At 51.7% G+C, this 25,275-nt stretch overlaps 1 protein-coding gene across 1 annotated transcript in view; it reads right to left on the bottom strand.

The window, feature by feature from the left end:
• Nucleotides 1-25,275, bottom strand: part of Katnip (katanin interacting protein) — a 99,239-nt gene that overhangs the window by 45,247 nt on the left and 28,717 nt on the right. Inside the window, exons 3-6 of the mRNA XM_090357881.1 lie at nucleotides 16,344-16,420; nucleotides 9,838-10,007; nucleotides 7,324-7,421; nucleotides 3,662-3,793 (exon numbers count right to left, since the gene is read on the bottom strand). Of these exons, the coding sequence (XP_090214007.1) occupies nucleotides 3,662-3,793; nucleotides 7,324-7,421; nucleotides 9,838-10,007; nucleotides 16,344-16,420 (477 nt within the window). The remainder of the gene's footprint in view (nucleotides 1-3,661; nucleotides 3,794-7,323; nucleotides 7,422-9,837; nucleotides 10,008-16,343; nucleotides 16,421-25,275) is intronic.

The raw sequence follows: 25,275 nt of genomic DNA, 5'->3' as shown, positions 1-25,275 counted from the left end.
TCCATCCTCGGCTCTCAGCCTCCTGAGAAGCTAGGATTACAGGCCAGCACCAGCCAGCTCCCCTTTTCTTGCAGGATGAAGAAATAGGCTCTAAAGGCTGGTGATGGAGCTCCCCAACCCCCGGTTGCTTATGGGAAGGTCCAGCCTACCGGGATCCTGGCTTTGTGGGTTCTCGGTCGCTCTTCCGACCACCGTGGACAAAAGCAGTTTCCTACTCAGAATGAGGCAGAGTGAGGATAAGGTGAGCGGAGCAGAGGAGGCTGGATGCAGCGGAGCCATTGCCACGGTCAAGGCCAAGGTCATTGTGGATAGCTCCGAAACCACGCTCCTCCCACGCCCTCCACAACACGCAGCCTGGATTTTCATCTCCTAACATGAAAGCCTTTCCTGCCTACCTCTATCTTATCAAGTTTTGGGGGTTTTTTTTTCCTCTCAAATTTGACCCAGCGGGAAAAACCAAATCTAAATGGGTTTATATATTTGCATTTACATAGCAATGTCTTTATACAGCACAACACAAATCCAATTTCTGTCTCTCAAAATTTTACCTCCTTTGTAAAAATCCCTTTCTATGATAAACTAACTCTCTCTATATATTTAGACATAGATCGACTTCTTTCTCTATTTTCGGGGCTGGGGATTGAACCCTGGGCCTTGTGCACACCAAGTGTGTGCTCTGCCAAGGAGCTGCACCTTGTGCAGTCAGTGTAAGCATCTCCTGCGACCCCTCTCCCCCCGCCCCCAGATGCATAATGTTGTCTTTAACTCCCTAAGAATGTCTGTGTCCCTGCCCCTTCTGTGCACCCTTTAATTTATCCCCATCTCTTTTGTCCGAGAGGGCTTGCTCCTTTACAACTGAGTCACCCCCCTCCTTACAAAGGTTTTTGCTTCTGAAACTTCAGTGAGGCCAGGTATGGTGGCACATGCCTATAATCCCGATACTGGAGAGGCTGAAGCAAGAGGATCTTAAGTTTAAGGTCAGTTCACTAAGTGGTGAGACCCTGTGTCATACAAACAGAAAGACAGTTGAGACAGAGGGGGGGGAGAGGATAGATAAGACGATATAAATGGTGCCATTGCTCTCACTGCAGCACACAGCACATGCCCCGAGGACAGCAGCTATGACTGCGACAGGACCCATTGGTGGAATTCTCTGAAAAGAGGTTCCCTCTGTCCACCAGAGTTGTAAAACTGCTCAGAACCTTAGGGTTTCCCCCAAGGAAAATCCCTCATATTTATGATGGTCCCAACTGCTATGCAATCTTGACTTCCCACCTCTTCCTCCTCCTCGCCTCCTCACCCCAGGGCCTTTGCATTTGCTGCAGTTCCCTTTGTCTAGGGCACTCTGCTCCATGTGGCTTTCTCCTTCCCTCATACTTAACTGTGGCCTCTGCAAGGGGAAAGCCCATGAGAAATAGCAGCCCCAGACCCTCTTTCTCTGCAGGTTCCAGAAGCCCTATCAGTTCCCACAAGGTATATACGATCTCACGCTTTATCTTCAGCGTCTGGTTCTGAGGTGTGGACCATACGACTATGGCCCATGGAACACACCTGTCCATGGAGAGAGCAGTGGTCCTGTAAAAAGATGATCCTCTAGCTAGGACCTCATACCTGTAAGCTTAGCCACTCAGGAGGCTGAGATCTAAAGATCCCAGTTCAAAGCCAACTCAGGCAGAAAAGTCTATCAAAGTCTTATCTCCAATTATCCCGCAAAATGCCAAAGCAGAGCTCTGGGGTACTGGCCTTGAGTGAAAAAAAAGCTAAGGGAAGGTGCCCAGGCCCGGAGTTGAAGTGCCAGGACCAGAGCTTAAAAGAATCTTCCATCCCCAATTCAGATGGTTACAGGGACATTCTGATCGGCTAAGGTGATTCAGATGGTCACACGGACATCCTTATTGGCTAAGGTGAATCAGAAGGTCACACGGACATCCTGATTGGCTAAGGTGAATCAGATGGTCACACAGACATCCTGATTGGCTAAGGTGATTCAGATGGTCACACGGATATCCTGATTGGCTAGGGCGATTCAAGCTGTTCACACAGACATCCTGATTGGCTAAATACCAGCCTGCAATTCACACCTTTTCAGAGCCCTGTGCCTGTAACCTGTGTTCTGTGAACTCAGAGCAACCAGAGGATTTCAGTTCACTGGGGATATAGGGGAAGGCAGAGGCCAGTCAGTATCAGCATTGAAGGTCAGGTTCAAAGTCGCCATCCTGCAGGCAGTGTGCGGGCTGAGCGTGTTTACCAAGGCGCCTTTTCTCTATTCTTTGCTTGTTCAGATCCCGTCTGGTAATGTGACTGCTTTTGCAGGAAAGCTGGCATCGCCATTTCCCTCTCTCCTTTTGTAAGAAAATAATTCGAGGGGGAAATTGAGTGTGAAGCCTTGGGGAGAGCCCCTCAAGACGGGGAGAGACAGGAGAGACAGAAAAACAATCAGGAGCTTGCCGCGGAGGAAATGAACCCCTCTGGAGCAGCAGCAGCAGCAGCCACGCCAGCCCTGGGCACGGACAGAGAAGCTAATGGCTCTTAAAAGCTTGTGAGGGACATGGATGCCTGGTGCTGGAGCTGCTGGGTAGCCTGGGCAGGAAGAATTAATGACGTGCCAGGCGCCTGATCAAAGGCAAACTAGCAGAGCCCCTGACTTGAAGGGCACTCTCACACACTGAGACACGATGGAGGGACTGAGCATGGCTGAAATCCAGCTAAAAGAAAGGGAGGGCTTGTTTGGTAATGACAGCTCCAGCAGAGGAATCCTTAGCAGACTCCAAAGCAAATGAGTGGCATGGTAGTACACGCCTGCAATCTCAGTGATTCCAGTGATGGAGACTTGGGAGGACTGTGAGCCTGTTCCATGGAGAGATTCTGACTCAACAACAAACCAATAAACAAGCAAATGCAATAAGACCTACCATTTTGTCCGTGTTCATTCTCTTGTGTGGATGGGGCGTGGGTCACTGAAAAGGATGCATTACCAGTGCACACTGGCAGATACATTGACCAGTACCCGAGACATGGGCCTCCTTGTTCCTACCTTCCCCCCACTTCTGAGTAAAATGTGCCCCAGAAAGGGAAGAACGGGGCCTTGACTGGTTACCTCTCAAGAATTTGGCTTAGCGTAGCCGGGCAGGGTGGCTCACACCTGTAATCGTAGCTACTCGGGAGGTTGAGATCTGAGGATCAAGGTTCAAAGCCAGCCTGGGCACAAAAGGACCTGAGACTCTTATCTCCAATTAGCTCAAGGGTAGGGCAGTAGCTCAGGGACAGCACCCAGGCAGAGTTCAAGCCCCATGACCACAAAAAAAAGAAAGAAAGAAAAAGAAAAAGAAAGAAAGATAATTAGGCTTAGCTAGGTGTCAATTTGGCTTAGCTTAGCTGGTATGGTGGCTTACCGCTGTCATCCTCACTGCTCAGGAGGCTGAGATCCAAGCTACACTGGCTGTTCCCCTGTCCCTGGGATGCCCTTCCCATCTAACCTTCCCACAATGGCCCTTCTTGTCCCTCAGGCTTCCATGCATGCATCACATGGAGAGGCCTCTCTGTCTAGGACACGAGGTGCCTGGCACAGGCTCTGATCTCTGAGGGAGAGATGAAGAGTGAAGGGTGGGCGAGGGACAGTATGGGCCGCTGCAAGGGCCACGGTCCTTGTAGCCAGTCCTACCTGTGGATGGTCCCCTGAAGCCTCGATGGTTTGGCCAGCCTCGTCCTCACAGGACTCAAAATCTTCCGAGTAGTCCAGCGGAGGTTCGATGTGGAGGCGTGAGCCGGCTTCTGTTCTGATCTGCACTGATTTCTGCACACAGGAGAGAGATTGGGGGGTGTCAGGCCTTCCTGCCTGACCACAGCTCTGTGGTCCAGGCTGCCACAGGCATGTCGCCAGTGGCTCATATGACTTTACTTTCTCTCCTTGGACTCACATGACTTGCACCCATCACCAGAATTCCTACAGGTGGTAAACATGGCCTCCAAAATGCCTAGACCCCAGATCTGGGCAACCCTCGCCTGTATATACTCACACTGGATATCCTCAATCCAACGCAGCATAGAACAAGCTTTGGGGAGGACTGGAATGCAGGGGCTCTGCTAGCCTTTGCATTGCATCTCAGCACATCCGAAGGGCTCTCAGTGGGCCCAGGGGAGCCCAGGTACAGCTCTCTCCTGCAGCCTGAGGTGGTGGCACAATGCCCATCTCACCAAGACCTCCAAGATGCAAACACAGGGCCTCTTCCTGGGTCAAGCAAGGCCTTCCCAAGAACTGGCTCCAGGCCAGTCCTGTCTCCTCGTTCCCACGGCGCCCACAGAGGAAGACCATGAAGCCACGGGGTACCACAGTGCTCATAATGCTGAGTGGGTGTCCACCCGCCCAAGAGGGGGAATAAATAGGCCCTCCATCTGGCCTGCTCTCCCACCCCCAGGCCCAGGGAGCCTCCACTGCCCGCGCTTGGAGGAGATGAGAGCAGCCCTGCCCACACCAAGGCTGGCAGGCTCCGGCCCAGCCCCCAGCCCAGGCACAGCCTGGCACGCATGCTCCCTGCCTCCCACCTGCCCGCCCTTGCACGGGAGGGTGACTGGAGTCGGGCTGCCTCTTGCTCAGCTCTGGTTTTCCTTTACCAGGAGTGGGTGTCCCAAAGCAGTGCTCTTTCCATGCCCAGACCTGGGAAGCCCTCTGCAGTACCCAGAGATGAGTTTCAACCCCGCGTTGCCAAGCCCTCGGCTGGCTGACTTCATCGGCAGCCCACACTCCGCCCCATCCATGCACACGGCCAGGGTTATTTGTGTCTACGAGCATGCCTCGGAGCAGTTTGTCAAGTGCGAACTGCATGCACGGGCCGCCCTGGCTGGCGGGGCGGGGGTGCGCTGGGCTGCTGGCTCCCTCTAGAGGTGGGGGAGCAGCCTCCCCTTCCTGCTCCATTCTCCCTGGATTTACAAGGAGGTCGTGGAGAGGAAGCCCCCCCCACCCAACTTTACAGGTCCACTGCCCAAGCCTTCTCCCGCCCCCAGGAAGCAGCTGTGGGGTGAAGGGGGAGCTGAGTCTTGGCTTTCATAGGCAATGAACCTGCAGGGGGATCTTTGGGGGGTGGCCCAGCCCCCCGGTTAACTGCGGGCAGGCCAATCCCTTCACCACCAATTTAATGCTGAGAGCCCGTGATGTTCATCAAATCTGACAGCATTTTGGTAAACGGCGGCTCTGTTGATTAGGCCGCTGTCCACCCAAGTATTACAAGGCCAGGGAAGCCATAAATCTTAATCCACTGATGGCGGCAGAAAGATCTAAGGCCCAGAAGTGTGTGGGAGTGGGGGGAGGACAGTAGGAACAGATGCCCTATGTCTATCGCCAGCAACCTGCCCCACAGCCAGGGTGGTGGCAATGGCCCCCGGTATCCACTGCCAACCGCTACCAGACCCCCAGACAGACGGTTTAGACCCCTTCTGGGGGTACACAGCATCTGTCACCCATGAGCAGGTGGCTCTGTGACGTTCTGGCTGAAGGACCTTCCAACCTATGTGCCTTGGCTGCCTCTTCCCATTGCACTGGGGAAGCCTGTGCCCCCCAAGTTCTGCCCACTTGCTGGGCAGGATGAAGGGCTGTGACTCGCACGTGAACTGGCAGATGGATTGTGTGGGGTCAGAAGACATGAATGTGTCACTCAAGGGGTTTTTGAGAAAAGACGGTGGCAGGGGGAAAGTGGGGTGGGGAGGGTAAGATGCAAGGGGTGGGAGGTGGCAGGGAGAAGGATGAGGACAAGACTTTCTTCCTCTGTATCCCAGGGAGCCAGAGGTCTGTCTCAGTGGACTTAGGACTTAATTCTACTGCTTTGGGGTCAAAGACGCCATCTTGCCCTTCTCCCCATTTTGGCTTAGGAGACACAGGCACGGGCGGCTCAGGTCTGTCATCCTAGCTGCTCAGGAGGCTGAGATCTGAGGCTCAGGCTCTGGGTGCAAATTGGGCTCTGCCTAAGACATGCATCCCAGCCACAGTGAGGGAGGAAATCCAGGACAATGCTGGGGAGGAGGGGGAGGGAAGGTGTTAAGCTTTTCAAGATGTCCCATGGGGGCTAGCTCACGGGACAGGGTCTTTCTTGGAATGCCTGAGCTCCATCATTCCCAGCTGTCCTGGGCAGTGGCCCTCCCGGCAGCCACAGCCAATTGCCCTTGCTTTTTGAACAGTGTACCTGGACGCCCAGCTCTGTGCTTGTGCCTTACTGTCAGCCACTCTCTGATCAGAATTAGTCCGAGTGGTCTCCTGTTGTTAGGCACCGAGTGACCCCTGACTGACAGGAGTACAGAAGGACAATGAGCCCTTGTGGCTTTGGGAAGCCAGGAAATTAGACCTGATTAGGCCCTGGAAAGTGTGGAGCCTCTGGAGAGACAGGGCAGGATGCTAATTAATCTTAGGCCGAGTGTCTTAAGTTGTATGGACCCGAGATCTGCCGCTAATTCAAAGGCAAAGACAGAAATGTAATTCTTGATCACAGATAGCATCCAAACAACCCAGAGATGTGTCTGCATGAGCTGGGGAGAAAGGCCTGGTGAATGAGAGAAGCAGCTGCAGGGCCGTGCTCTCCCTCTGTTCTTCACCATGCCCTGGGATCTCATAGCCACAGACACCCCTGAGTGCAAGGCTGGGGACTTGCAGCCGCCAGCCCCAGTTCAAATCCCAGCCTCCCCTGCTTTCTGCTACTGTGGCCTCAACTTCTCCAGCAACACAATGAGGCATAGGAATCCCTGGGTTCCTACCCGGGCCAATCAGACACACCAGCTAAGGCCTGGGCCAGGGTGACGGAGCCAGCTTCTCATCCTGCCAGCCAGGACTTCAGTAACCATGGTCAGAAACAATTCCTGGCCAGAGCTACAAACCTAAGCTCACTTCTGAAACCAGCTCTGGGAAATCTGAATGCACAGTGAGACTCCCTCAGGCAGAGGGGGCGCTGTGCGGACAAGAATGTGGGACTCGGAGCAGAAGATGGGGGTCCAGTCTGAGCTGCCCCCCCTGGCAACAATCATCTCCTTTTCGCTAAAAAGTCAGCTGGCACTGGACCCCTCCTCTACCCTGAGGGGAAGGAGGGGCAGCGCCCTCAGCTTCAGAAAAAAGGTCTTGGCAGCTGGAACTAGGGCTGGCACACAGTAGGTGCTCAGGGAACAGTTGCTGGAGGGGGGAGTCTGCCCCGGGTGACTCTCCAGTGGGGTCAGGCTGGCTCTAGGTCCCCTGAGCAGCTGTACAGACAGGGGAGTCCAAGGACACGCCACCACCTTCCACCCCAACCCACCCGGGCTAGTGTTCTAGACTCTGAGTCCAGAGTCCAGGGTCCTGAGTTTCCAGACCTGGTGCCATCCTCGGCGCTGGACCTTGCTGGGAGCCGTCCTCGAACTGCGTCCTAACATCTCTTCCATGTCTCCAAACAAGGGTCTTCGTCCATAATCTACAGGCAGAAGGCAGCTGGTGAGGCACAGGTGTCAGGTCACACCGACAGCTCCTCTGAAACCTGCACCTGCCACGAGGCTGGCGTGCCCACGGGCTCACAGCACGGCCCGTAGCAGCAATACGTCAGAAAACTACCAGAGCTGAGCCTGGCAGCGCACACCTGTAATGCCAGGCCTTGGGTGTTTGGGGCAGAAGGACCACCAGTTCCAGGTCAGCCTGCGTTAACTTAGTGAGAGGAAAGAAAAGAAGGGAAGAAGGGAGAGGAGGAAACAAATGCCCAGCAAAAAGCCGAGAAGTTAAGTGGGGCAGGCCTGAGGGAACCAGGAATCACCTCCAGAAATAGATGGGGTCTGGGGAAGTTCATCCAACAGTCTAACTGTGTGGTAGAGGCAGGGCGGGGGGGATGTGTTTGGGGAGTCCCAAATAGCAGCCTTGCCACATTGAGAGGGAGGGAAGTTGTGTGTTTTGTTTCTCTTTTTGCTCTGCCTACTGGGAAGCTCCTGGGAAGCTCTGTGTCTTAACTCTCCTAGGGGAACATTCAGGCCTGGCTTTCTCCTCTCATGCCAAGCTGTTGTGCTGACTTCTACCATGGCTGTGACACAGTGTGTTAGAATAACACCAATCAAGGACTCTGGAGGCCTTGCAACATTTCTGTAGACATGTGACATTTCCCTTTCTCCTCCCCTTCCCCCACCTCACCCTTCTTTGTGTCAGTCCTGAGGCCTGAACTCAGGGCCTGGGTACTGTTCCTTAGCCCCTCCACCCCCCAATACTGACATTCTAACACTTGAGCCAGAGCTCCTCTTTTGACTTTTTGGTAGCTAATCAACTTTCCTGCCTGGAATTGGACTCAAACTTTGATCAACAGATCTCAACCTCCTAGGACGACAGATGTGAGCCACACCTGTTTAATCCTCCTTGGCCTGCCAGTTGTTTTACAGAAAAGGAACGCAAGGATCAGAGATGTCCCCAGTGGCCTGAGATCTCAAAGCCAGACAGAGGCAGAACGGGGTTCGGTGAAATGCACCCCTGTCTCTTTCCATGCTGAGGAGGGGGTCCTCTGGCCCCCCGCAGACAAGCACCCTTGCTGATTTCATGTTAAAGAAGAGAAGATGGAGGCCCAGAGGGGCCAAAAAGCTTCCCCCCTATGAACAGCAAACTGGGGTCTGACTCCATGCACCCTGTCTTCTTCCCGCACAACCTGAGGTCACACCTGGCAGCTCTCCTGGGCTACATGGGGTCTGTTACACTCTTGGGGGAAGGGGTCCTGTGATGCCATGAGAGAGGGAGGGATGTGAGTGTTCAAAATGACACAATGAATGGCAGCTGAGGGATGGCGCAGGGGTTAGGTACTAAAATGATGGCGGCAGCAGTGACTCTGGGGTATTATCTACAAAAACTCTCCATCCCTTGTGCTCAAGCTCCAGGAAAGGTCAATCTGGAATTTACTACTCTGGTGGCTTTGTTTGATGGCACGAAGGCCAAAACCAGTTTAAAAAGGAAGCAAGGGCTGGAGATATGGCTTAGTGCTCACCTGAGGCCCTGGGTTCAATCCCTCCCTCAGTACCATATAAATAACAAATAAAATGAATTGTTTTTTAAGAGGGACATCTCAGATTGGGGTGCAGCTGTATGGCAGAGCATTTGTCTAGTTCCATCCCTATCTCCCATCCCTCGTATGGTTAAGAAAGAAAAAATAATAATAGTTTAAAAGCTGAGCACTGGTGCTCACATCTATGATCCTGGCTTCTCAGGAGGCTGAGATCTGAGGATCGAGGTTCAAAGCCATCCTGGTCAAGAAAGTCTATGAGCCTCTTATTGTCAATTAACTACCCAGAAATCTAGAAATGGAGGTGTGGCTCAAAAGCGGGAGAGTGCTAGCCTTGAGAGGAAACGCCCAAGGACAGTGCACAGGCCCTGGGTTCAAGTCCTAGAACTGACATTAGAAGGAAAAAAATAACAAATGATTTCTTTTTCTCCTTTTATGACCTCTTTCTGGCCAAGTAGATATAGTTATTAACCTATTACATTAACTAGTTACTTGTTTCTTTTCTGGCCAGTCCTGGGGCTTGAATTCAGGGCCGGGACACTGTCCTTAAGCTCCTTTGGCTCAAGGCTAGCACTCTACCACTTGAGCCACAGCACCACTTTCAGCTTTTTCTGTGTATGTGGTACTGAGGAATCGAACCCAGGGCTTCATGCATGCTAGGCGAGCACTCTACCACTAGGCCACCTTCCCAGCCCCTCACCAGTTCCTATAAGTTCACATATGTAGGCAGACACAACCACAGTTCTGGCTTTCTCCTTCCTAGGGTGCGGGGATGGCTCTGCTGGACACACACTCTGTCACTGCGCCCCACCCCCAGTCCTTTCTTTAAGAACAGAGGCAGGCCGGGTCGGGGGCCCAAACTCACCGTGTGTGCCCTCCGCCTGCGAGGCGCTCCTGGAAAAGTCTGCGTGCACAGCTTTACGTGGGGACGTCCTGGGCTCAGAATTGGCCCCGTTGACGTAGACAGAGAAGCCCTGCTCCAGGTGCTCCAGCCTCCTCTGCACAGGGTCCTTGGCTTTCAAGTGTTTTAATATCCTGGAGGATAAGGGAACAGCTGAGCCCCCCCCCCACCTTCCCCCAGGCCCCAGCCCACCCTGAACCACTTTGGTGATGGTGGAGCATCTCCAATCAGAGTCCGGGTGCTGCATGCCCAGCTGTTTGTGCAGACATGCCCAGGACATTCACAGAGAAGCTGGGGGTGAGGGGGCAGGGCGGGTCACTCCTGCTCAAGGGCTGTGAGCAGCACCGAGCCCACACAGCTCCTGGCCCCGTGGTAGCTGAGGCAGAAAGGAGGCCGGGGTGCTGCGGCTGGTGTCTCACAGCCTGGGTTTTGTGGCATGATCCCAATTTTATGCAATCTTCCTCTGTGTGAACAGTGATACTTTGAAACACATCAGAAAGTGGTCAAAGCTTTGTGGGAGAGATTTTTTAAAATAATGCAACCACACAGCCATATCCCAGCATGGTGGCTCACATCTGTCATCCTAGCTACTCAGGGGGCTGAGCTCTGAGGATCAAAGTTCAAAGCCAGCCCAGGCAGGGAAGTCCATTTGTGAGACTCTATTTTTGTTTTTGGTGGGTCGTGGGGCTTGAACTCAGCCTGGGTACTGCTCCTAAGCTCTTCAACTCAAGGCTATAGCCCCACCCTTGAGCCAAGCCCCACGTCCCATTCGCTAGAAGTTAACTGGAAATAAGAGTCTCCAGTCTTTTTGTGCCAGGGCTGGTTCGAGCCTCAGATCTCAGCCTCCTGAGTAGCTAGGATTACAGGCCTGAGCCACCGTGCCAGGCCACTTTTGAGATCCCTATCTCCAATCCATCAGCAAAAAGCCAGAAATGGAGCTGAGGCTCAAGTGACAGAGTGATAGCCTTGAACACAAAAGATCAGGGACAGTGCCCAGGCACTGAGTTCAAACTACACAAACTGTGTGTACACACACACACACACACACACACACACACACACACACACACACACACACACACTCTAGAGGCTGGAAATGTGGCCTAGTAGGAGAGTGCCTGCCTAACATGCATGCATGTATGCATGAAGCCCTGGGTTCAATTCCTGATGTGCCACATAAACAGAAAAAGCTAGAAGTGGTGCTGTGGCTCAAGCAGTAGACTACTTGCCTTGAGCAAAAGAAGCTCAGGGACAGTCCCCAGGCCCTGAGTTCAAGCCCCAGGACTGACAAACAAAAGACTACATGCTTAGGATATAACAGCAAAAGTTGCTATATGGGCTTGTATCAAATTAAAAGCCACCTGTATAGCAAAAGAGACAATTTCCAGACTCAAGAGACAATCCACCAATGGAAGAAAGTCATTGCTCACCATTTATCTGACTATGGATTCATATCCAGAGGATAGTGCTCTAAAAATTAAACACCAGAAGAACAAATAACCCAGTAATTAAACGGACAAGCAAATTAAACAGACAGTTCACAAAAGGAGGAGAACAAAAGGCCAGTTAAGTACACGAAGAAATGCTCACCATCCCCAGCCATAAGGAAATGCACATCAACACTGCGTGGTTACTGAGATTCATTCTGTCTCATCACAGTCACAACCGCTGTCATTGAGAAAGCAGATGGGAGCAGGTGCGGTGGCTCTCACCTGTCATCCCAGCTACTCAGGAGGCTGAGATCTGAGGGTTGAGGTGCAGAGCCACCCCGGTAGGAAGATTCATGAGACTCTTATCTTCAATGAACCACCAGAAGACCAGAAGCCGTGTTGTGGCTCAAAGTGGTAGAGTGCTAGCCTTGAGCTGAAGAGCTCGGGGACAGCGCCCAGGCCCAGAGTTCAAGCAAAAAAAAAAAAGGTGGATGATCAGACATCACAACACACAGAAAGGAAGCTAGGGGCCCCTGGCCAGGGAAGTGGAAGGCAAGACATCAGAAGACAGTCATGATTAAAGAGACGCTGCAGAAGGAGGATTGCTTGTGAGCACTTAGCTGGTAGGGGTGGAAATGCGAAGTTACCATAAGTGTGCATGTGTGTGGGCCCAGAGTAGAAAGCAACAAAGGAAGAAAGGAAATCAGTTGTGGATGGGGCTGCTCTGGCTGAGTTTCTTCATTTATTTTTGAATGCTTTCTTTGTGGTTGAGACATCCATCTTTTGCACAATTGTGGCAGGAACATTTATTATACACATGGCTTATCTCTTTGCCAGCGCTGGAAAGCCTGTGAGATGCCGGGATTGTTGAACAACAACAGAAAACACAAGTAACTAAGAGACCATTTTCAGGCAGGGGAAGAGCTGTGCTCAGGGGATGCTCTGGGTACCAGAGATCACTGTGAGGAGAGACACCTGCTGGGGAAACCTGTTCACCTGGGCAGCCAGGCTGCCTCGACTTCCCCTCCGAGATCACCCAGTCTCCAGATGTGTAAGATGCAGGACTGGCATTGTGCCTAGCCTCTACATAAGAGGATGGTGAATGCATGCATGGATTTATGCAAGTGATAATCTAGGTGGTAATTATTCAGACTGAGAGAGGAACTTCCCTCCCACAGGGGTCTGGCAAGGCCTCCGTTTAGTTCCAATGCTACCTAACATTGAGCGCTGCCAACTTACAGCCCTGGGCCTATATTCCTTCTCTTGCTGGCTGTCCTTTAGTGGTGAGGTGTCAAGGGCCTGGGGAGAGGCCGAGCTGACCGAAGGAGAGGCACTCGTAGGCCTAGGCCTGCCTAGTGGGGACAAGTGCAAGCCTGCAGGGTGCTGTCTTCTCGGTTGTCACCCCAGAAGAATAACTGCTCAGCCTGGGGTAGTGTTGGGTGGAGGGAAACTGGGTACCGGGGACGCCACCATTTCCCCAGCTCATGTAATTCTGGCAGGTCCTTGAAGCCCTAGCACACCTGTTTCTTCTTTGGTGAAAGGAGTCTGGGGTTGCCTGCACTGGACAAAACATGGCACTGGGCAAAATATGGCCCTGGCCTGTCTTCCTTCTCTCCATCCCTCCTTTCTTCCTTCTGCCCACTCTCCCTCTCTCCCTTCCGCCCTCCATCTCCTCGTGGGGTGGCAGGTCTCCCTCCCCTCTGAGAGGATATTCCTCCAACGCCCTTTCTCAAGGACTGAATGATAATGTGGTAGCAATTTGTGTCCACCCCCCCCGCCCCCAATCACACAGCTGCTCTAGGAGGCGAGGGCCCCCGTCTCTCTCCAGTCTGGCCAGGTCGCCCGTACCTCTAATCACCCCTTGGAAGTGATTACATCTTGCGTGGGCCCAGTGACCAGAATCACTAAGAGTCTGGCAGGATGAGGCAGGGCTGCTAAGCTCCACAGTGCCTCCTCCACTCGGAGCACAAGGCAGCCCTCTGCCTCGTCTGCCACAGCTATGGGGGCCTCAATCTCAGTCTGCCATCTCCAGGGACTCCAAACACAGTTGCAGGGGTCATGGGGATCCCCGGGACCAGTGCCACTTGGAGGATTGACTCCAGCTCTCACTTTGTAGGGCACAGCGGTCTGTCAAGTCATTAGACCACGGGAGGGGCTGGCTCAGAAAGGGGGACACAGCGCAGGAAGGGATATGATAATCCATCTCTGCCCTTGGGCTGGCATTCAGAAGTTACTGGGCTCCTCCACTGAGGAAAGATGGAAGGAGGGACTTCCCTTGACTGTCTCAGCCATGATGGGATCTACACACCCCAGATCAACTCTCTCGGGGAAAACAGGGGAAAGAGATGGAGAATCACTGATTTTTAGTGATATAACTTCAGCACCTAGATCCAGCCATGCCTGAAGCCACAGTATCATGTTGGGTTTCTTTCTTTTCGGTCTTTCTCTTGTGAGACTGGCCATGGTTCCCGGAGCCTCTTGAACGCTAGGCAAGCACTCTACTGCTGAGCCACCTCCCGGAGCCCAAGCGTGATTTGGGAAGTTCAGGAGCTGGTAGATGTCCCATTAAGCCAACTTCACTTAGGGTTTCTGTCCCTTACAACCAAAAGAACACTAAGTAATCACCCAGGTTTCCCCCACTGCAGTATTTCCCCGCATGTTAAAGGTAACAAATGTCACTCAGGAGGCTGAGATTGAAGAATCATGGTTCTAAGTCAGCTGGGCAGGAGAGTCATTCTTGAGACTCTGATCTCCAATGAACCACCAAACAGACCCACGTGAAACAGTGGCTCAAGTGGTAGAGAGCAACATCCTTAAGCAAAAAAACAGCTATGAGGCTGTACCTAGGCCTTGAGTTCAAGCCCCAGGGCTGACATACAAACACACATACCCACAAATATTTTATGCCGCTGTACCTGGCTGGGACTCTGCAAAAGACCCAACTCGTCCAACACAGGGCACAGCCATATCCCCAGTCTTTTTTTTTTTTGGTCCATCATGGGATTTGAACTCTGGACCTGGGCATTATCCTTGAGCTCTTTAGCTCAAGGCTGCCACCCTACCCCTTGAGCCACGGCACCACTCCCGGTTTTCTAGTGGTTCGTTGGAGATAAAGAGTCTCACGGACTTGAGTGCCTGGGTTGGTTTTGAACCGTGATCCTCCGATCTCAGCCTCCTGAGTAGCTAGGATGATAGGCGTGAACCACGATGCCCGGCTTAACACCCCCGTTTTTCACAGGCCTCCCTCCTGGTAAGGAATTTCTCTGTGGCTCTCCCTTCTTGTTTCCCACCATCCAGTGGCTCCAGCTCAGTACAGCACCTCTCTCCCTCCCTCACCGCCACAATGGATGGCGACTCAGTTTTGATATATTTTTAATCGCCTTGGTGCTAGATAACCTTGTCTCTGGAAATCCTCATCTGTGCCATCAGCCAGTACCTCTTGAATCGCACCCTTATCGATCGCCCGATTAATGAGAAACAATTTGCTCCTAAGAAGCCTTGACGCTCTGTCCTCTGACAAGACTCATGGAGATATTAAACAATCACCCAGGTGTTCCATGGCGCCTTCAGCTTGCCAGTAATCAAATAAAAACATCCCATGTCTTCTCCTCCTCCCGCCCCCCCTGCCGCCCCACATTAATGAGGGTAAAAGCTCGCACTGGGTCTAATGGACTGAAGCTTTCTGTGATGGCTAGTTTGCTGGTCAGGAGCCAGGCACGCCTGGGAAGCTGAGCACTGAGGAGGGGGCCCAGCCTGGTGCTTCTGGCTGGTCCTGGAGAGGGACCCCAGGGCTCCCCACTGAAAGAGAAGCCACTCCCATAGGGGTGCTTGAAAACCAGCCACCAGGACCTGCCCCCCATCCCTCCCCCTTTCTCTCCTCCCCCCCCTCCCAGTGTGTGCACCAGCCAAGGTCAAGGTGACCTTCCCCTGGGTGGCCAGCAAGCCCCCATGCCCACAGATGGAAGACAGGACCAAAAAACTAAAGCCCTGCCCTCTCCCCAGCACGGCATGCTTGCTTTGCAGAGCGGCAGCCTTCTGTTTGCCTTGGGCTTGGATTTGAATTCATTACCAACATTTTCAAACTCAGAAGAATTCCCAGCACAAATCCAGATCTCTCTAGCTTCTCTGCAAGTTGGACCTTGGGGATGGGGACGGGGCAGGTGGGGGAAAAGGGGGGGGGGATCTCCACAAACAAAAACTAGGAGAATGGAAAAATTCCAGGTACCCATCACCACCACCACCACCACCCACTGTTCTCTCACTGCTGGGGCCCCTCCAGGCCCGAGTTTGCAAATGCAGCTTAGTGCAAGGTTCCAGCCAGAAATACAAAAAACAAAAACAAAACACGATGGAATAGGCAGAGGAATCCAACCCGGACTCAAAGCCGGTCCCTCACAGATCACACCGACGGCCCCACACTGCCCGACCGCAGCTCTCCAGAGGCAGAAGCGGCTCTGCTGAATCTTCTGTGATGCCCACCCAAGTGTAAAGGGAATTCCCTGGGCAACCCCCAGCAGGAGGGCTCAGGGTTTCAGGGACCCATCAAAACCTGTTACCCCAAACTCATTCCTTTCCCTGAGAGTCCTACCTCCTCCTAGGCAGAAGGGGGGGTGTGGTACCCACACAGGGCTACCCTCCACCAAAAGATCCATTTCTCTGGGTGATGGTGACTCACACCTGTAATCCCAGCAACTCAGGAGGCTGAGATCTGAGGATCACAATTCCAAACCAGTCCATGAGATTCTTCTCGCCCATGAACCACACACACAAAAAAGCTAGAAGTGGAGCTGTGGCTCAAATGGTAGAGCACCAGCCTTGAGTGAGAAAGCTCAGGAAACAGTACCCCAGTTCCCAGTACTGACACAAAAAGGAAATAAACAAGATCCAATTTCACCAGTGGGTGGAGTGGAGCCAGCAGGAAAGACTCACCATCCCTCTGTGAATCAAAGCCTGCATGCTGTTAATAAATGCAAGCAGATATTTATTTCACTAATAACAAGGGCTGCTGTGGCGAGGTAGGGGGAGGTGACTTCCTCTTACCGGTTTCTCTGTTGAAGCAATATTAAATACTCATCATGTTTCTCATCAAAGTCTGTCACCATGTCCTTAGAGTATGCCTGCAACGAAGAAACAGAGTGGTGTGACCGCCGATTTCAGGAAGGCCTCTCCAAGAGCCAGTTGCCCGCCCCACTGACGCAGGAGGCAGAGGCCGATCTTGACGAAGGCCCGGCTCCCCGGATGTGTCCCTCTGGTGACCCAGTGCCCTAGAGACTGTCAGTGGCCCACTGGGGTTTGGACACATTGGGCTTTACTACTCTATAAGAGGTCGAGTCCTGGCAGGTGAAGAAACAGGCGCCCGAGCCGGCTGTTCTAAAGCAGACTCCAGGGCACAGGTTGGCTATACCTAACCTGGTCCTTGCAGATCACATGATCCCCGGAGCTCAGGCCCCCGGGGAGCGGGAGGGGGGCGATGCTGCAGAGGAGGTTCTGCACCTCCTCTTCTCTACAGAGCTCTGCACTGCCTCTGGGGCTGCATTGCCCCAAAGAGCAGCTCCTTGGCTGCCTGGTGAGTCCCTCGTGCTCCTTGCGGCGGAGGATGGGGAAACCCAGCCTGGAAACCCGGTTTACATAGTATTTTTCTGACGCCAAGTGATGGATTGGGGGGAACGGGGGAGGGTAAAGGAGACTCAGGAGAGCCCTGGATTTTGCGCATTCTCTGGGGAAAGAGCTGTTCTTTCCCCGTGGGTGCTGAGCAGAGGAAATGTGGCTTGAAACTGCCTGGCATGAGACAGCTGTTCCAAGATGGGGAGAACGGGCTCCTAGCCACCACTGAACTTGCTGGATCCCCCTGAGCCTGAATCCCTCCCTGTGCTTGCACAGTCCAGACAATGGAGTGGTTCCTTTTAGAAATCTTCACTGAGCCTCTGGCCTCTTTAGCCAAATGAATAACCTGACCACCAGAGACAAGGCCTATTACAAGTGACTGGTTTCACTGAGGCCGAATGAATGTCTAATAACTGCACACGTTTCAAGTGGCATATGCACAGACCAGGAAAACAATAACTGCAGCCCCACATAATCCTCAGGGCACATCTCCCCTCTTTACAACACACACGAACACACTCCTCACATAAAAACAGAAGCTGGTAGCCACTGGCTCACACTCATAATACTAGCTACTCAGGAGACGTGAGATGCAGAGGATTGGAGTCTGAAGCCATCGCTGGCAGAAAAGTCCATGAGATTCCATCTTTAAACATCTAGCAAAAATCTGGCTTGAGGTGGGATTCCTATAGTAGAGAGCCAGCTGAGCAAATCCAAGGTTGTGGGTTCAAATCCCAGCACAGCAACAAAACAAACTGACTCCATGCTTTGCAATTTACTGTGTGTTGAAGAACTCGTTTTGTGAAGGAATAGATCAGAGATACATAGCGCCTTGGTCCTGGGGCACAAATCACATCAAGTTAAAGATCAGATGTTTAAGTGGCAAGGACACCTGAAACGGAAACTTGATTAAGAGTCTGAACAACCCCCATGGGAAAAAAAGAAGAAGACTATTCTCCATTGGGGCAGGGAGTTTGGCCTAGTGGTAGAGTGCCTGCCTAGCATGAATGAAGCCTTGGGTCCGATTCCTCGGTACCATACATAGAAAAAGCCAGAAGTGGGGCTGGGAGTTTGGCCTAGTGGTAGAGTGCTTGCCTAGCATGCACAAAGACCTGGGTTCGATTCCTCGGTATCACATAGAAAAAAGCTGGAAGTGGTGCTGTGGCTCAAGTGGTAGAAGTTCTAGCTTTGAGAAAGCCCAAGGATAGTGCCCAGGCCCTAAGTTCAAGCCCCAGGACTGGAAAAAAAAAATTAAAACAGACTTTGACAATGGTTAGTCCTACGCTCTTATTTCTCCAGCTCCTTGATCATCGCACAGAGCTCATTAGTTCCCTGGGGACAAGGGACCAAAGCCTGCCTCCCTCGAAGCCTGCCTCGCCCAGTACAGGATAAAAACATGGGAGTCAGCAGCCCTTGGGAGAGGGCTGGCTTACAGGCTAGGAACATCCTCCATTTCTCCAGGGCAATCACCCAGGGACCTGCCAGGAGTTTCTGTAGCATTTCCATATACATTATTCGCTTTTGATCTCCACAGCAGCTCGTGGGCTGGTGATTATTATCCCATTTAAGATACAAGGAAATGCAGCCCAGGTATCTTCTCCTGGGCTCCACGGCGATTTACATAACTATTTTGAAATATTAAGGTGACCGTTGATATATTATGCTACGGAATGAAACATTTCATGGCACTTTCAGAAGAAATATGGACTTCAAAGAAATTGAAGTTTGTGTGGGGCTGTGCTGAGCTGTCACCTCCTATCCTCGGGAGAATGCGTCACTCCACAGGGAGACAGCACCGTCAGGGAGACCAGAGCAAGGTCACAAGGCAGCCTAGAGACTCACAGCTCCTTAGATTGCAATGTAATCTGCACACAAATCATCCAGAAACTGGGGTGGTGCACGCCTGTAACCCCAGCTACTCAAGAAGCTGAGATCTGGGGAACGTGGTTCAATGCCAGCCCAGACACAAATATCCAATGAAACTTTAATCTCTAATAAACCACCAAAAAGCCAGACGTGCAGCTGTGGTTCAAAAGTGGTAGAGCTATGGAGGGGGTGGAGGGAGGGAAATGGGGTATCAATGTGTGAGAAGTAATGTACCTACTATCTGGTGAATGTAACTGTAACCGCCTCTATACATTATCCTGACAGTTTAAAAAAAAAAAAGTGGTAGAGTTTGAACTTTGAGCAAAACAGCTCAGGGACAGCGTCCAGGCCCACGAGTTCAAGTCCCACAATTACCAACAATGACAACAGCAACAATTAAAGCTATGGTGAGCTGTGGGCTTGAATCCCACAGGACCAGAAGGCCTGGTGTGCATCTCAACCAGATCCTGGCTGGGGACTGTGGACATTGTTTAAATGGCAGGGCCCTTCCCCAAGGGCCCAAAACCTCAGCAACCAGCCACAAACCCCTTGAGCCTGAGCTAGGAACCTGAGCTGAATCCAAGCCACTCCCCAGACTCTTCGTTTACCTCCAAGGTGGACTGACTGCTGGTCCATGCACTTTGGTATGAAAGTGGCTTGTCATCTGCAAAATTCATCTTGGCATGAGGGGACCATTTTGCTCTCGAGGGACTGGGATTCTTACAGACAGGAATGATGGTAGATGACACTGGGCTGGGCTAATTACAGCCATCCTGGGCCAGGTTTGGTCTCTACCTATATGCTCCACTGCCCTTCCTCTTCCCAAAATGTTACTCATGACGCTCCTTGCCTGCACTTGGACTTTCGGGGCCCCCAGTCCCATGAGCCTAAGAAGCAACTTTTTTTTTTTAATTGATAAATTACTCAGGCTCAGGCATTCTGCTACAGTCATAGGAACCAGACAAAAGCAAGGCAGGCTTAAATGTAGAGGGGACACAGAAAGGAGGAGGGGGGAGGGACGTAGCAGAACACTAACTATAGAAGTCCTTAACCAAACCTCCCCATCCTGCCTCCACCTTGCACTGGCATGCAACCTGCCGTAGGGACCTCGTTCCTCCCTCTGCAAGGCATCCAGCCCCTCTCGCTCTAGCCTCACTTACATCCCTGAGGCTGGAGCTGAGCTCCAGACTCCACACAGCCTTCTCTTACCCGCACCCCCCCCCACCCCTTCGCAGCAGAGTTTCATTCCGGAAAGCCTGCAATTAGTATTAAATTATATATGCCACAGTGTGCTCCAGGCTATCATTAGGGGCTATGTTGTTAGCATTTAACTACATAGTTAGGGCTCACTAATTAGCTGGGTATTGGGAGACTTGGAAGTGGGGGGATGAACCCCTGAACTCTGTTTAGCTCCTGTGGGCCTCAGTTTCCCCATCTGTGAAAAGGAAAGGTTAAGAAGGTAATTGGGGATCCTTTCTCTGATCTTGCTTCCTTAGACTGACTGCAAATTCCCAGAGGGCAGATGAGCAGCCAGGAGAGAAGCGCAAGACCTGGGGTTCCCACTGGGGTTTCTGGTGCTGGCGTGGCTGCTCTGCCATCCAGCCCTGTGACGGCACTTGCTAAGGTGGGTGGAGCACCATCTGGGTGCCAGGTCATTCCCCTGCCCAGCCCGCTAGCCTGGACCTGCTCAGCGGCTGCCTTACTCTGGCACAGTGGCTTGCCTGTAATCCTAGGTAGTCGGGAGGGAGGCTGAGACATGAGGATTAGGGCTCAAAGCCAGTCTGGATGGGAAAGTCCATGGGAGTCTTTTCTTCAAAAAGCCAGACGGAGAGCTGTATGCTTCAGTGGTAGAGTGCCAGCCTTAAGCAAAAAAGGTTGGGGACAGTGCCCATGCCCCAGTACTGGCACAAAAATTAATTAGTTAAAAAGCACTGGCAACCCGAGCGCAGTGGCTCATGCCTGGAACCTAGCTACTCAGGAGGCTGAGATCTGAGGATCAAGGTTCAAAGCCAGCCCGGGCACAAAAGGACCTGAGACTCTCATCTCCAATGAACCTCTAGAAAACAGGAAGTGGGGCTTGGCTCAAGGGTAGGGTGGTAGCCTGGGGCTGAAGAGCTCAGGGACAAAGTCCAGGCCCAGGGGTAGGGGCAGTAGCCTTGAGCTGAAGAGTTTGGGGACAGTGCCCAGGCCGAGTATAAGCCCCATGACCCACACCCCCACCCCCCCAAAAAAAAGTAAATAAATAAAGCAAAGCACTGTCAGTCTGGTGGCTGAGGCTGTCAGTGGTCAAGGCAGAATCCACAAACGCTGACACTCAACCCCCCCACGCCCCCCTGCCACGCTCCCATCATCATGCCTCAGATCCAGGGACAATTTATGAGTGTCAAGTAAATGCTTGTTCTGGGTCACAGGGACCCTGTGTGTCTTGTTCTCTGTGGGCACTTATTTAAATTTCCACAGTAACCCCAGCTTCTGGAACAATTGTTCCATCTTCTGAGGAGGAAACCAAGACAGTCCAAGTGGAAGCAAACTGCCTGAGAACCACAAAACCTGGAGGGATATGGACAGACAGGGGACACCCCTTGCTCTGTCAGCTCACGGCCTAGCTCTATCATTCTGGCTATGAAATCCATCCATGTGTTGTGGGTGTGACGATGCAGGCCTGTAGTCCCATGTCTGTAAACTCGGAAGGTGGGGAGCGACAAGAACACAATCTGAGAATAAGCCTAGACAAAATCAGAGGCTCTAATTGGGGGCGGGGGGGTGGCTAAAATCAAAAGGACAGAGACATGGCTCAAATGGATCCACTTAGCAAGTGAAAGACACTGAGTTCAATACCATTGAGAAAAGAAGGAAGGGAGGGAGGGAGGAAGAAAGGGAGAGAGGAAGGGAGGAAGGGAGGGAGGGTATTTTTCTACATTGCTGGACAGGCATAGGACCATGCTGGCCCAGAGCTGGAAAGATATCTGAACTAGACCAATGAGGATTGACTGCATTTCCTCAAAAAGTCCCTGCTCCTCCTCCCCTGAATTTCCATGAGCTACCAGAGAAGAAACAAAGATGTCAATTCTTCACACAACTCGTCAACTTACTGGGTTCATGGCTTGTGAGTGTCCTCACAGGTCACATGTAAGATTCTGCCCGACGGTGGCACAGATACAGGTAGAAGCAGTGATGGGTGGACCAGATAGAAGCCAGACCCTTTAACAGTAATTCATGGGAGCCAGCCTTGCCTGAAATCCGTTTCATCTTGCATTGTTCAATCACATGGGCTAATACACCTGTATCTACTGAGCCAATCTGAATTCTGGGTGTGTGCAGTTTCCAGCTAAGTTGGAGATAACTTAGAAAAGTGCTAATGCTCAGCTGTGTTTGAATCCAAAGTCTTCTATGTCCAAAGGCTCAGACAAGCAGTAGAGAATTAAGTGATCCTTCAATAGTGTGTGTGTGTGTGTGTGTGTGTGTGTGTGTGTGTGTGTGTTATGTGGTGATGCCAAAAATCAAAATCAAGTCCTGGCACAACCAGGCAAATGTACAAAGCTATATCCAAGCCCCAAATGAATATTCTTTTTATTTTTATTTATTTATTTATTTATTGTCGATAGTGGGCACTGTCCCTGACCTCTTTTGCTCAAGGCTAAGGGTCTACCACTTTGAGCCACAGCTCCACTTCTGGTTTTCTGATGGTCAGTTAGAGATAAGTCTCATGGACTTCAATGCCTGAGCTGGCTTTGAACCGTGATCCTCAGATCTCAGCTGCCCGAGTAGTTAGGATGACAGGCGTGAGCCACCAGCTCCCAGATCAAATAGCCATTCTCTTCCTTCTCTTCTCTTATCTTTTGGCAGTACTGGGGTTTGAGCTCAGGGCCTTGTGCTTTGAGTTTAGACAGGCTCTCTTATCATCTGATCCATACACCTAAAGCCCCCCAAATAAATGTTTTTATGCCCATAAGAAAGACAACCTACCATATCTTACAGTAACGAACCCCTATTCTCCCTTCAAAACCGAGCTATTTGTGCAGTGATTCTGTGCATTCCCATGCTAGGTGCTAAGTCCTTTGTGCATATGGGTTGAGGGCAGAAAGACAGCTCAGAGCCAACTTCCCACGCACTTGCTAACGTCCCAGACAGACTCTCATCTTCAAAAGACAAACGACCAACACTAGATTCAAAGTGCACATATTGCAAACGGAAGCCCAGCAATGCAGGGCCTAATGCAATGGTGAGACTGCCCCCTAAAGCCCAAGCGACATACAACAGCTGCTGCAGGAGCATCTGAGGTTCTCCCACCCTGGGTTCTGGACAAGCCCAAAAGCAAGCATTAGTATGGACACATACCAGGGGATGAGATGAGTGACGTGGATTATTTCCTAAAAGTCTGAAGCTTTTAGGGCCAACCTTGCAACCCTGGACCACACTTTGTTTCAGGGTTTGCAAACTGTGTTTTCTCTTGGACTCCAGGCACTGCATGATGTATGTTTATGAACATCCTTGGATCTTTCAAGCCAAGCCTCATTAGAAAAAATTAGGATTGTCTTTCATTCTCAGAAAAGTCTTCTTGTCAAAGTGCCATATGCATTATAAATGATCTTCTAGGATGGCAAATATATGTCTTTGTTAAATCTTTAAAGCTGGGTGCTGATAGCTCATGCCCATAATCCTAGCTAGGCAGGAAGCTGAGATCTGAAGATCACAGTTCAAAGCCAACCTAGGCAGGAAAGTCCATGAGAGTCTAATTTCCAATGAGCCACCAAAAAGCCAGAAGTGGAGCTGTGGCTCAAATGGAACAGCCTTGAGCAAAAAAAGCTCAGGAACAGTGTCCAGGCCCTGAGATGGAACCTAAGCAGAGAGTGAACTGTCTCAGTGGAGAGGGCTGGGCTGGGTGGGGTGAAGGGAGACAAGGAGGGGGCTGAGATTGTCGGCTGTGTGGCTTGCAGCAGAAGAACCCTGGGCTGGCCAGAGAAGCTGGAGGGAGCACAGGGCCGATTTGACAGCCGGGAACACACTGCAGCAAATTTTGTGCTACATGAATTCTATCTCAGTAAAAATGCTGTAAGATATATGATGATAAAAAGCAAGCACTACATAAATATAAAAGGTGTGGAAGGCTGGTATGTAGTAATACATGCTCTGTAAAGGTTAGTGGCCATTTGATGCTCACAGAGACATGTTGCTGTTGGAATTTGCATTCAGAGCCGACCCCAGCTCCCTGAACTAAGCCAGAAGTCATCACACAGCTAAAGCCCCCCTGAAATCTAGGCAGGAGAAAGATGGCCTAACTTTTTCTTTTCCCGGGCCTGGCACATATAGGTCTGGGCATGGGCCCAGACTCTAGAACCATATCCCTAGCCCATGACTGATTTCAAGGCTGTCAGGTTTCCTTTCCCTACTGGGGGGAAAAGAAGAGGAGGAGTGGCTGAGCTGGTCTGTCTCCAGGGAGAACAGCTGGTGTTGGATTCCGTCAGTCTGCTTTCACACTCTTAGAACAGACAGCCGGCTGGAGACAATCACAACTTGCATTGTGCACCAACCCCTGAAAAGCACGTTCGAGGGAGACAGGCAAAGAATGGTAGCGGTGGGAGAGGTAGGTTCTGGGTCGGTGGGGAACAAGGGCCCAGTGGTTCACTGTGGTCCAAACAGTGGTCTTAGGTCAAACTGGGAATGACTTCAAGATGGTGAGCTTGGGACAAATACCGGGGGTCTGAGAAGCAGTGGTCTTTGGGCTGCTCTGTCTGCAGGAGGGAGGGAGGGCCTGGGGGGTGAGGGGCTCTCTTCAGTCCGTGTCCTCTCCAAATGTATGTCTACAACAGATGTCAAGAGCCGTTGTTCCTTCCTGTAATCCTAGCCTCTCAAGAGGTTGAGCGTGAGGGTGGAGCTGTGGCTTAAGATAAAAGCTCACGTTCAGCACTCAGGCTCTTGAGTTCAAGCCTCAAGATTGGCACCAAAAAGGAATAAATAACCAGAGCCAAAAGGGCTGGGGAGTGGCTCAAGTGGTAAAGCTTCTACCTAGTAAGTGAAAGGTTCTAAGTTCAAAACCCTGTACTGCCAAAAGAGTAAAAGAAAAGAAGAGACTGAGGGGAAGTAGGAAGAGGACTGGGAGGAGGTGAGAGAAGAGGAGAGGGGAAGGGTAAGGAAGAGGTAGAGGGGGAGGAGGAGATGGAGTAAGGAAAGGTCTGGGAAGGTGTGGCCGTGTTTCTGCAGCATGAAGTTACTCCAGGAAGCCACGCTGGGGATTCGGGGATTCGGGGAGGGAGAGGCTTAGTGAAAAGGTTTAGCCTTATCTAGAAGGCTAAAAATAGTTTTTAATTTGTAAGGAAGTGGCTTTCCTGGATGGCTGCATAGCTAATCACTCTCCCTCCTTCAGAGAGGTGGAAAGCGCTATGGTTCCTGGTTCCACACGCACCGGGCTTTCCCTGGCACCCCCATGTGACTGCAGGCCCCACATCAGCTGCCCACAGGGTCTTCACAAGCTTCTAGCATGTTCCCCACACTCAGCTTCAAA

The sequence above is a fragment of the Megascapheus bottae genome, chromosome 25 (genome assembly GCF_031878675.1).
Source record: "Megascapheus bottae isolate mThoBot1 chromosome 25, mThoBot2.hap1, whole genome shotgun sequence".
Lineage (NCBI taxonomy): Eukaryota > Metazoa > Chordata > Mammalia > Rodentia > Geomyidae > Megascapheus > Megascapheus bottae.
Note: the sequence above shows the minus strand (reverse complement) of the source record. Positions and strands in the feature narration are given on the sequence as shown.